The 13,072-nt window shown below is 39.9% G+C and overlaps 1 protein-coding gene across 3 annotated transcripts in view; it reads left to right on the top strand.

The window, feature by feature from the left end:
• Nucleotides 1-13,072, top strand: part of SVEP1 (sushi, von Willebrand factor type A, EGF and pentraxin domain containing 1) — a 182,151-nt gene that overhangs the window by 116,319 nt on the left and 52,760 nt on the right. For 2 of the 3 annotated variants that reach the window (XM_077912880.1, XM_077912878.1), the window contains 9 exons: nt 2,472-2,596; nt 3,583-3,706; nt 4,477-4,647; nt 5,610-5,783; nt 6,233-6,352; nt 8,084-8,260; nt 9,024-9,108; nt 9,746-9,937; nt 10,864-11,031. In XM_077912880.1, coding sequence (XP_077769006.1) covers nt 2,472-2,596; nt 3,583-3,706; nt 4,477-4,647; nt 5,610-5,783; nt 6,233-6,352; nt 8,084-8,260; nt 9,024-9,108; nt 9,746-9,937; nt 10,864-11,031 — 1,336 coding nt within the window. The remainder of the gene's footprint in view (nt 1-2,471; nt 2,597-3,582; nt 3,707-4,476; nt 4,648-5,609; nt 5,784-6,232; nt 6,353-8,083; nt 8,261-9,023; nt 9,109-9,745; nt 9,938-10,863; nt 11,032-13,072) is intronic. The other variant, XM_077912879.1, reaches the window with a different exon arrangement.

Genomic DNA, 13,072 nt, shown 5'->3' with positions numbered 1-13,072 from the left:
ATTAGGTGATACAGTGTTCTTAGTATCATACATGGCATCTATCTAGATCCTTCTATGACAGATATCACATGAAGAGGAAAAGTTGGAGATTCCCTGTAGTAAATAAGGAAACATTCAAAATGTTTCAAAAAGAAGTGGCATTATCAGGTGGAGAGGTGGTTCCTTTTTGTGTCTAAGTATTCTTGTTTTCAGCTCTCTCTTCCCTGGATAGTGGGGTTGCAGGTGGCTTTTATTTTCTTCTTTATTCTGTTCCTGTATCTTATAATGAACATGTATTTCCTTTATGATAAGAAAAAGAACATTTCTATATTTAAAAAAAATTACACCCTGATAAAAGAGTGAAGATAGGTTTCCTATCTTCCTGAAGATAGGAAACTAAAACACAGAGATTGTAATAGTAGCCAGCCAAGGAGATGGTTGTCTGACCACAGCAGTCAGAGTGAATTGGAGTCTGTAAGTATTGCAGAGCTCCCAACTGACAGAGCTTAGTGGATAGCTAGCTTTAGTTTGGGTGACTAGGGCTATTAAAGAGTCTAAAAGCTGATAGAAGAATTCTAGGAAAAAGGATAATTATCAGAGCAGGGGTTAGAGGTGAAGGAAGAATTTACATTTGATTTTACAAATATTGGGTTTGAATTCTAATCAAAGGAATACATGCAACTAGAAACATAGGTTGATATCGCTTTATATCAAATTGACAAAGTCATTCTTAGTGATAGGATGTGATTGGCAAGGATTCAGCGTGGCAGACACTTTTATAGAGTGCTGGTATGAAAACTGGTACAACCTTTCTGGGAAGCAGTTTAGGAACTCTCATCAAGAACCTTAGGGAAACCCTTGGCACATAACCAACAATTCAACTACCAGGAATCAGATTAAAGGAAATAATCAATGATCTGAATAAATACTCATGTATCAATATATTGATCTCAGTGATACTTCAGTACCAAACTTGGAAACAACTCCAGTATCCAATAAGAAATGGTTGTTTAGTTAGTTAATTAATTAATTGGATTGTTGTGCATTCATATATAAAATAGCTATTAAAACTCATGAAATGAGAAATACCTAAGACAAAAAGCCAGATTCAAACATCATTCATAGTATGATCCTGAGTTGTGTGTTTTAAAATCTCTCTCTCACACACACATACACATACACTAAAAAAAAACAATAAAAATAAAATGTGGAAGGAAATACACAAAACTGTTTAGACTTTTTTTTTCTGGATAAGAGGAATTCCTTCTGCTTTATTTTTTCAAATTTTCTTCCATGCGCATATTAATTTTTAATGATTAATAAGAAAAGAACATAGTTTGGGAAATCCCAAAAGGGTGTTCTACGTGTATCAATTGGCAGGTGAATGATATCAGATGGGGAGATTATTGAGGGAAGAAAAGAGGAGGCCAGAGGTGGAAGCCTGGGTGCATCAGCATCTTAAGAGGCAAGCAGAGAAGAGGGACAGAATTAGCACAAAGGTCCAAGGAGAACCAGGAAACGATGCCTTTATGAAAAATAAGTGGAATCAGCCAGGCCCCTGGCAGGAAACAGGTGGCATACCCAAGTTGGATAACTGAAGAGAGTTTAAGGAAGGGACGATTTTCAAAGATGTGGCCAGAGTTTAGGCAAACTTGCAGTTCTGGAGACTATTCACCCAGCAGAAGCCATGGTGTTCTATAGAGGAAAGCAGCCACCGCCAATCTGTTGCCTGGGGGAGAAGGTATCCAGGAAATTAAACTTCTCTTTCATCCCACTTTCTTGTCTTGGGTTGGTCCTTCCATTGGTCAGGTATGAACAGAAGCCAGAGGAACTGGGCAACCAGGCGGTGTCAACCTTTGAGGGTACAAAGCAGAGTTGAGAAGGGTAGCAGGTGTCTCTGGAGGGGCAAACACAGACCATCCAGTACATCCAGGAAGGACAGTTTAATAGAATGAAATGGCCAGTAGGAACCAATGATAAAAAGAAATCACCAGAGGTGGATATAAAATAGTTTCCATTGAATTTGGCAATTAGGTGGCCGCTGGCAAATTGAGAGTTACCTTGGAATTGGCGATAGAAATGTAATCATTGTAGGGTTAAGAAGAAGAAAAGGCAGAGCAGCTACTGGTGGTAGTTGTCATGGAGGGTAACTTCCTGGAAGAAAGGAGGCAAATTAGAACTTACCTGTTTTGTTGACATAAAATATTACCTGCACATATGTTTATGTGTGGTTTTTATCATGAAGTGTTTGTAAGTCTGATGTAATATTCTAAATAAACCTTTCTGATTATTTTTAAGTGGCTCTACATACAATATTGAATTTGTCCTTATAGGTGAAACATGCAATTTTTTTTTTTTTTTGGTAAGGTAATTTGGTTTTTTCAACAATTTTCCCTGGTACGTTTATATTGCCAATGCTTCCGTTCAGTTAGCATTTTAGGAATAACAGACAACGAAGTCAGTTTTCCTTCTCCTTTGTCTCCTCTCTTTAGGTGGTGGTGCATTAGTTCTTGGGCAAGAGCAAGACCAGAAAGGAGAAGGATTCAACCCAGCTGAGTCTTTTGTGGGCTCCATAAGCCAGCTGAACCTCTGGGACTATGTCCTGTCTCCACAGCAGGTCAATTCCATTTTCAGTGTATGACAGTAATGAGATACAAAGGTACAAACCTAGTAAAAATGTGAACAGACTAACGTTGCCGTATCTTACTGTAACCTCTGGGTTTTCAGACTTGACCACCGATATCATTTGATGCTATGGTCATAGACTAAGCTGGGCAGAGGTTACCTAAGGTTGCTTTCAATGAATCCCCTCTTCTGTTTCTTGGTGCTGTTTTTAAATTTTGTTGGATATGATTATTTTAGGATAATTGTAAATAACTAATCTCCAAGCTGGAGAGAATGAGAGAGATACTGGTTCAAATCCCTTGGACTAGAGATGCAGAAATTGAGGGCTGGTGCAAGATCATGCTTAGAGAGTGACAGAGAGGCCAGCAGTTAAAGCTAGGCTGGAGTGCAACAGCCTGAGTTCAAATCCCAGTTCTACAACAGCCTTGTAGTGATGACTTTGAACATATTTACTCCATCCCTCTATGCTTCAGTTTCCTTATCTGTGAAAGATGAACAGATAGCATAGTGAGTAGTGAAGTTTCAACAGGATCACACACAACATGGCACGTATAGCAGTGGTCTCGTTTGCCACCCAGCAAGGGCTTCCTCAATGTCTGCCCTTATTATTATAGGGACAGAACTTGTCTAGGCCTCAGTTTACCCACCTCTACATCAGAGGCAGAAGACAGGAGAATGAGGAGTAGGGAACATCTACAATACCTCATTAAACTGCAGAACTTTAGAAATCCTATGTGGAGAATTTCAGAATATCTGGCAACTGACCTATTTGGGAGAGGGGATGATGGAAGTGGAGGAGAGAGGGGGAGGGAAGAGACTTATCTGTTACTCCTGAAACCATACTGTTCAAAAGCCACCTTCCCTTCACCCCCACCCCCAGATCTGTGAATGTTTTCAATAGGACTACGTTAAGATATAATAACTCTGTCATATGGAAACAAGTAAGGTGTATCTAAAGACATGTGTTTACACTTTCAGGTGAAATCACTGGCTACCTCATGCCCAGAGGAACTCAAAAAAGGAAATGTGTTAGCCTGGCCTGATTTCCTGTCTGGAATTATGGGAAAAGTGAAGATAAATTACAAGAGCATATTCTGTTCTGGTTAGAATTTTCTTCTGTAAACTGGCATCTCTTGACTACTCCCAAGATTTTCTAGTGAAAAAAGAGACAGTTCAGAATTCCCTGTGGGTCAAGGAGTGTGTGCCTGTCAGCCTGCTGCTTAACCACTAATTCACATTTTCTTTACCTTTACCCAAAGGATTTATTTTTTAATACTCAAATGAACGCTGCATTAGAGAGTACAAAATTGTGGAAGAAACTTGGACAATGAGGAAATCAGATTAGGAAAATAGGATGAGAAGAGGGATATGGTTAATTTTTCAAATGCCACGAAAGCCCTAATCTGTGTGAGATGGGGTACCTGCAACCCTGTAATTCCCAGTGGCCATCTAGAAGCAGGTAGCATAGAGAGAAAAGCTATGGATGGTAGAGTCCACGCACTAAATAATCAAACTGAATGATCATAAAATCCAATGTATTTGAAGAAATTTCTAAAGACGTCCTAGAATTCATGGGTTTTGATAACTTCTAAGTATCTTTCATCAATATTCCAGAAATACCACTTTTTTTTTTTTTTTTTTTTTTTTTTTAGAAAATATTCAGCTGACTTCTGAGGAATGAGGAGGAAAAGTGGTTAACTCAAATAGTTTTTTCTCGCAATTTTGCTCGCCAGTGATCTGGTCACATGCCGCCTTGTCTTAGTAGCATAGCAGTAGAGTGGCGCTCACATGCTGGTGCCACATGTGATTTGAGACTTGACCTGGTGATGCTGCCACACTGACAAGCTCTGTGCCTGTGTTCTTTGCCTGCAGATTGCCCACCCTTAGAAGGATTGATACCTCACCTGCGAACCACGTCGGTAGACTTAAAGCCAGGCTCCAAAATCAGTCTGTTCTGTGACCCAGGCTTCCAGATGGTTGGGAACCCTGTGCAGTACTGTCTGAATCAAGGACAGTGGACACAACCACTCCCCCACTGCGAACGTGAGCTGCCTTTGCGGAAGGCATTTCAGTAGCTCCTGACAGTTGTTGCACCACAGGAACATTTTTCAGGAATGCTAGATAAAAGCTAGATACACCGCAGTAGTAAACACGGCAAATACTCATTGAGCAGTTCCCTCTCTATGCGGGACATGGGTGATGAGGAGACCAGCCCTGTGGCTGCACCCCACATGCAACAGGGAACTGCCATGGGAAGGGAAGACTGAACTGGGGCCCGGAGCCCAAAGAGAGATGGGTTATAGGCCGGGTGGGACACAGGAGAAGAGCTCTTGAGTTGAGTGCATCCATTCATTTATTTATCCAACGATTTTAGACCACCTGCTACATCGCTAGACAGCGACCTATGTTCTAGTGATGCAGCGGTTGGAAGAAAGTCTCTTTGGTGGAGTTTCCACAGGAACAGGAGGGACAGAAAATAATGAGTAAATATGACTTATCATAAATAAGAACAAGGGCCAGATGTAAAGGCTATGGAGAAAAATAAAGCAAAGGAGGGAAATCCCAAGCGAGGGCCTGGGTGGAAGGAGACTGCTTGTTTAGGTTGGGCGATAGCAACATTTCTTCGTAGTGTTTATGCTCACTGACATATGTGTTCACCTGTGGCTTGTTTCTCTGCTCCCACTGGACAGTAGGCTCCACAAGGCAGGCGTGTACCTCTGGGGTTCATTACTGTAACTTCAGCATCTATGACAGTGTCTAGCAGGACCTTCATAAATATTTTGGTTTTTAATTCATGAATTGCGTGCCCACTCTGAGCCAGGCAGCCTGCTAGCTGCCGAGGGCACAGGTACGGCCACGGCCTGCTTCCACCCCTCCAGGGCTCTCAATCTGTGTTCATGTCCAATGAAAAAGTCCCATTTAACTCAACTACTAGCTTAACATGAACCACACGTCCTTGGAGCATTTCGCTCCTAATGTAGGTGTGCTCTTCCTGCACGTTACAGGCATTAGCTGCGGGGTGCCACCCCCTTTGGAGAATGGCTTTTACTCAGCTGAGGACTTCCATGCTGGCAGCACAGTGACCTACCAGTGCAACAATGGCTACTACTTGTTGGGTGACTCAAGGATGTTCTGTACAGACAACGGGAGCTGGAATGGCATTTCACCATCATGCCTTGGTGAGATAAATCTTGGCAGTACTGTCTGGGTTTATTCTAGCTCCCTGGGAGACAATCATCCCAAATTCCTGAGGCTCTCTTGTGACATTCTTTTGTTAACTTCATCTCATCCCAGTAAGCTCTGGGCAAGCCACTGTGACAAAGCAGCTGTCTCTAGATGTGCCAAGAATATTTAGAATTGTTACCAGGCTCGATACCAAGACTATTTTTAATCTATCTCTGTTCTTCTACTTACCCACCTATAAAGTGGGAGAATAACAGCTTTTATTGTGTATCTGCAATGTGATCATGACTACTATATTTACTAGAGTATAGTTTATTTTTGCTATATGAAAATATCTCTGGTGTTATACGTTAAGCAATATGTAATGACTTAAGAGTAAAAACAAGTATTTGATACATAAGAAAAATCAATCAACTTCACTACCTGTAAGCTATCTTCATTTTAGACGTTGATGAATGCGCAGTTGGGTCAGATTGTAGTGAGTATGCTTCCTGCCTGAATACAAATGGATCCTACATTTGCTCATGTATCCCACCCTACACAGGAGATGGTAAAAACTGTGCAGGTAACTAGTACATGTATCATTGGGAAGTTTATTAATTTTTTATTTAAGTATATATTTATTTCAAATGTATGTTATTTAAAAAGACATCATTTCCAAGTGCAGAGGGCAGGTAGAGAAGATAAACCATCTTTAAAAAGACACATAAGTAATAACTAAAGGAGCTTTAAATTAGCATTGTGCCCTTCCCAACTTCCCAATCTCTAAAAAATAAAACTGAGAACCAACCATATCACCAGAAAGTTGAAGCAGTGTCCATATAGTACAAGAATCATAGAGGGGATTTAGAAATACAATCACTGGCCTCTATGGCCTCAGTCAGAGCAAAAAAAAGATACTTCACCATCAGTGTGTTTCTTCTGCCTCAGCCACACAGAATTCTATTGTTGAAAAGAAATGGACATCTTGCCATATCACGTCTCTATATTTTGTGATAACTTTGATCAAACAGGCCATCTCTCAACTCACTGATGTCATTCTGCATTTATTGTGAGAAAGCAACTCCCATAAAATAGAAAGTAAAGACGAATTCTCAAAATCAAGTCTTATAATGGCATTCACTTTTTGAGAGGATTCATTTAAAGTTCTTGGCAGAGGAGGCGCCTGGGTGGCGCAGTTGGTTAACCAGCCGACTCTTGATTTCAGCTCAAGTCATGATCTTAGGGTTGTGGGATCGAGCCCCGCATCAGAATCCATGCTCAGCACGGAGCCTGCTGGAGATTGTCTCTCTCTCTCTCCCTCCTTCTGCACCTCCCTCAATGTGTGCGCTTTCTCTCTCTCTCTAAAATAAATAAATAAATCTTTAAAAAAAAATACTTGAAGGCCTTGACTGATGGGGTGCCTGGGTGGCTCAGTATATTAAGCATCTGACTCTTGATTTTGGCTCTGGTCATGATCTCAGGGTCGTGAGATTGACCCCTGCATCAGGCTCCGTGCTGGGTGTGGAGCCTGCCTAAGATTCTCTCTCCCCTGAGACTAATGATGTACTATATGTTGGGTAATTGAATTAAAAAAAAAAAAAAGATTCTCTCCCCCTGCTCCTCCCCCCTCAAAAAAATAAATAAATAATTTTAAAAATAAATAAATAAATAAATAAATACAAATAAAGTCCTTGACTCATATGGCCAGAATTACTTTCAGAAAGATTGAATCAATATATCTTCCCTTTTTGATAATTCAAGTTTTATAATTACTCATATCCAACTCTAGTCCTAAATATCCCTTTAACTTACTTCCCTTCGTAGAAGTGGTGACCAACCCCTAAATTTGCACATAGTAGGGATTTCTGATTCATAGTCTGATTAGAAAGGCAGGCTGAGAATTTTTTTCCATCTCCTTAGGATACAGCCTTTACATCAATTTGACAGAAAGCCAGTTGCTTTTAAAAAGTAGGCGTGAAGGTGAGGGGAGATAGGAGAAGCTAAAGTTCTTTTAATAAATGCCCTGGCACCACCCAATAAACACCTCCCTTTCGGCCACATAAATTTTGTATATTTTTGTTAGTCATTGTGTTTCAAAATATTGTAGTTTGAATGCCTGTTAAATGTATGTTCTGCTCTAATGTCCAGTGTATCCCAAACCCTCCTGTATCTCCCTTCAAAAGCTTTTTTTATTTTTTTCCCACAAGATTCAACTGGTACTTTAACTGTAGTGAAATTATTTTGCTATGAGACCTTGCATGGTTGTGTGAACACCCACTTATTGTCCCACAAAAACTTTGTCCTCTCTTTCAAGAACCTATAAAATGTAAGGCTCCGGGAAATCCAGAAAATGGCTACTCTTCTGGTGAGATTTATACACTGGGCGCCAAAGTCACATTCTCATGCAAGGAAGGATACCAGCTGGTGGGAGCCACCAAAATCACATGTTTAGAGTCTGGAGAATGGAGTGATCTGTTACCATATTGTGAAGGTATGTTTCACAAGTTCCCCATGTTCATGGGTGTCTGGCAATACTAAACATTTAAGATATAGACATGTCACGTGTTAGGTTGTATCAATATTCTTTGTATTTAAAACCCAACTCTTAGGCTCATTTTTAAAGGCAATCAAGGTAACCCAGAGCTGCCCTTGGATTACTAAATGTGTGATTTCTTCTTTAAGATCCTAACAGAACATAGTATAACAATATTGGTCTTCCAGGTTTCATTAATTTCAATTATGTATATTATATCAAGGCAGATCCATTTGTGTGTCTTCTTTCTTTACAGAGCTGCTTTACTTATAAATGTCTATAGCCAATAGCCCAGCGCTTCAGTGTATAATTTGAATAAATACATCCATTTTCTGTGAATTACCCTGAAAGTTTTAAACAGGATGACCTCATAGTTTTTAATAAAGAATATTATTTATGTAAAATAAATTATTGCCATAAGGCAATAAACTTCTCGGTAATCTTAATTTTGACATTTGGATAAATAATGGAAACTTTCTATTTTAAGGCCATGTATCCATCAATTGGAATTAGCACCTTAAAAAAAAAAAGGCAGCTCTTCATTGGAATTAATAGTGACATAAAGGTTTGATACAGGCAGTACTTTTATAAAATATGCTGGAAATTGCACCCTGTAATTTTTTTTAAATAAAAAGTCAACTATGGTTATAAAAAAAAAAAAGCTTCTTGTGCACACTGTGAAAAAAGCAATACATACTTCTTTTGTTTCTCTACCTTGTAGCTGTTTTCTGTGGTGTCCCAGCTATTCCAGAAAATGGTGACATTGATGTATCATCATTTACCTATGGCAGTAAAGTAACATATAGGTAAGTGTGAAGGTTAAAACTACATTGTAAAAGTCATTGATGACATGCAGGCTGTGATATAAAACTGAAAGAAAGAAGAAGATTCTCAGAGGATGGCTTTAAATTAATATGGAATTACTTAAATTATGTGTAGGATGAAGGATTCAAGTTCCATAGCCTAATGGTGATAGTCCTATGTAGAATCCTTAAATCCTCTGACAAGTTCCTTATTATTGTCACCAGCATCCTTGAGGAGCTTTGAGAATGGATGCAATGGAGGAAGGTCCTGCAAACTAAGGAATATTCTTGGTTATAAGCTGGAGCTTTGGCTCTAGACCCATTATCTCAAGTACTTACACCAAACCAGAACATTCTCAGACTCAGAATTTTCTGTTTGCAGCTACTAATCCATGACATAAACTGGAGGCAAGCCAAATTCTTAATTTTTCTACCTACCACTCACCAAGGTCCCTATGGGGAAGATGTATTCAACCTTGAAAAACAATAATTTTAAAGCATGATTTCAGTAGAAAAAAGAAACAACTCTTCCAATAAATTGTAAAGTGTGAATTCTCAACATTTTTAAAGGTCTTGGCACTAATAAAATTATGCAAAATAAAGCAAATTATATTCAGTAACCTCCCTTTATCCTCTTTAGGTGTAATAAAGGATATACTCTGAATGGTGCTAAAGAATCTTCCTGTCTTGCTAGTGGTTTTTGGAGTCATTCTCTTCCTGTATGTGAACTGGTCAAGTGTTCTAGCCCTGAAAGCATAAATAATGGGAAATATATTTTGAGTGGGCTTACCTACCTTTCTACTGCATCATATTCATGTGAGAGTGGATACAGGTAATGTCCATAGACACCAGCCAAGCTTCTAAAATACCCTATTACTCATTACTTACTCAATAGGTTTCATTTATATGTAACTAGCTGACTTTAGACACAAGTTTCTAAATGTAAAAGATATTCTCAAATTAGTATGTTTCAGGAAGACCAGCTTATATAGGGAAATATTTCAGCTAACTTTGACTCTGGGAGCACTAGTTGAGTCACTATAAACATTTAGTCATTAAACACGAAAGCAAAAACATGTTTGTGAGGCCTACTACAATATCTGGATTTTTTTTTTTTTGGTACATAAGTTACCATGCTTATACTGAACATTGCATGGGATGTTGCAAAAAGCATATCAGGGCAAGGGCCCAGTTTCTTAATACCGCATGAGGTTGATTAGATCAACAGTGTATGCATGGGTGTATGTGTGTGTGTGTGTTCAAATAGAAGGGACAGTAGGGACAGGCTGTAGTCAGAAACTTGGCCAATGGGATCTGAAGTGAAACAGATGCAGTGAAGAGGAAGTCAAACATAACAGTCAGAATCAGGTAGGCAGACAAAGTTGGAGAAGCCACGCCACTGGGATGCGAGGTTTGTGAAGTGAAAGGAAGAACAGAGGTCAGAGTCATGAGCAACAGAGCGCAGGTGCCCAGGCTCAGGACAAGGACAGTGTGCCCTTTGACCTCAGCCACTGTGACTTCCTGGATGTCTCTCTGCTCTCACTGGATCCCAACCAGCCTATTAACCCCTTCTCACCCAGGGGCTCTGTCTGTGAGGTCTGGAGCCCTACTGCACCCCCAGGGAGCACATTTTATTTTGCAGCCTTTGTGATGTGGGTTTAGCCCATTCATTGACGGAAACGCTCTGGAGCCTGCTCAGGTTCCCTTGCTCGGATAGAATCAGCTCCATGGCAGTGGATAATAGCCGTTCTTTCCCAGCTTACAGGGCCCTTCTGTCATCGAATGCTCGGCCTCAGGCAGCTGGGACAGAGCGCCACCTACCTGCCATCTTGTTGTCTGTGGAGAGCCGCCGGCCATCAAAGACGCTGTCATCACCGGAAGGAACTTCACTTTTGGGAACACTGTCACTTACACCTGCAAAGAAGGGTGAGTGACCCTGCAGGAGAAAGAAGCCTTGGGAGCCCCAGGGAGTGGACGTGCCCCTAACCATGGGGATGGGCTCCGTCGAATACTAGATCAGGTTTCCTGGCCTCCAAAGCCAGAGAGAGCTTTATGCTCTTATTTCCTGACAGCGGAGACGGAGCATATAGTCTCCTGTGGTGACAGTGTTTTCCTGGAATTAGAGTAATTTATCACAGTAGGCCTCGAATAAGGGACAGTGGGCAATGCAGTGGAAACCGTCTTTATACTTAAAGATGCAAAAAAGGACACTTGATTAGGCATTTGTGTATTTCTGCAAAACTGAAGGCAAGACTCTGAGTCATAACCTAAAGATGACGTGTCCACAGGAGAACAAAGATAATAAAATTCAGGTTTTTATATTTTGAATGATCTCATTTCATTCAGAGGTAAAATGTGAAAAGCAAGGAAGCAGATCACAAGGAGCTTTCTAACTCACCGTCTCATTCGATCCTTACAAAGGTCCTACGAGGTGCAGAGAAAGGAGAGGGGGGCCTGGGGTGGTGGTCTGCTTTGTCTCAAGAAGGTGATAAGCAAGTGAGAGTAAGTGAATCCCAGGACCCCTGATGTGCATTTCATTGATTCCCGCTGCACCGCCCCCCCAACCCCCGTGCTTCTTCAACAAATATTTTCACCATGAATAGTGCTTTCGTGCTCCAGATTTGACCACAGGTGTTTTTGACATAGTTGGAAGCAGCACTAGCAGAGAGTTGCCACCTTCAGGATTTACAGCTCAGCTCTGTCCTTTACTGTGTGGCTTTGGGAAAATTGTATAGCCTCTCTGTGCTTCGAGTGTACTATATAAAAACAATTTCATTAAAGGTTCATACTAACGGATACTGTGAGAAATAAAATGCCTAGTATAAAGCCTGGCCTACCCAGGTTAAAAAAAAAAAGGCCTTCATTAATCCAACCAACCTTGCCATTATTATGACTGAAGCCCAAATGAGAGGGTAGTTTCTACTCTATCATAAGAGTTGAAGTTCCTTTCACTTGGATAGAAGACAGTCCCGGTCATACAAGACTGCCAGCAGGTGGCGACAGTTCATTTTTTTGGGGGGTTTTGTTTTTGTCTTTTTGCAAAAAGCTTCTGAGAGTCAAACACTTGGTTAAATAGTTGATGGAAATCCCAAATCTTAACACCTTCTGAAGTGAAAAAGAAATCTTTAATATTAAATTGGAGGAGGATGAGTGAAATAGGAGAAGGGGATTAAAAGTATGCTTATCTTGAGGAGCACTGAGTGATGTGGAGAATTGTTGAATTCTTGTACATACACCTGAAACTGATAGAACAACACTGTGTGTTAAATGTACTAGGATTAAATAAGTAAATAAAATGTCACTGCAGGAGTTAGCTTTTGATGGCTCCATCTCTATCTGTCCCCCACAGTTTGACTCCTTTAAAAACTGCTTCCCAACGAACTGCACAGGAGTATTTGAGATACTGTGTTGGTGAAGTGTTATCAACTATACATGTTCCAGATAACAGCTAGATCTTGACAACTTGTGGGATTTTTTTCTGCTCGAACAGGGAATGCATTATCACCATATAAAACTTCCAAACGAAAAAAAATAAAAAATAAAATAAAACTTTCCGAACTGCACAAGAGTATTTGAGATTAGTCATCTCAGTGTTGGTGAAGTCTTATCAACTATACATGTTCCAGATAACAGCTAGATCTTGACAACCTGTGGGATTTTTTTTCTGATTAAACAGGGAATGCATTATCACCATATAAAACAAGAAAATGGAAGATATCTTTTAAAACATTATCCAAAGATAAACAGTGGGGTTTGACTATGTTTCTTCTCAGAATTCTGTCTTTAGATATATTTTTAATATTAGAGATCATGCGATAGATACAAATTAATATTTTTCTTCTTTTCTTTACAAATCATTCACCTAAAATATATCAAAAGAGTTACAGTTCTGCCTAATGTTAGGTCTCTATGTTGTACAAGAGGGTTTTTTATTAAAAGAAGCACTAAAGGCACTAATTAAAATTAC

Source organism: Canis aureus, chromosome 10 (genome assembly GCF_053574225.1).
Source record: "Canis aureus isolate CA01 chromosome 10, VMU_Caureus_v.1.0, whole genome shotgun sequence".
Classification (NCBI taxonomy): domain Eukaryota; kingdom Metazoa; phylum Chordata; class Mammalia; order Carnivora; family Canidae; genus Canis; species Canis aureus.
The sequence above is the reverse complement of the archived record's forward strand: the minus strand, read 5'-3'. Positions and strand labels throughout refer to the sequence as shown.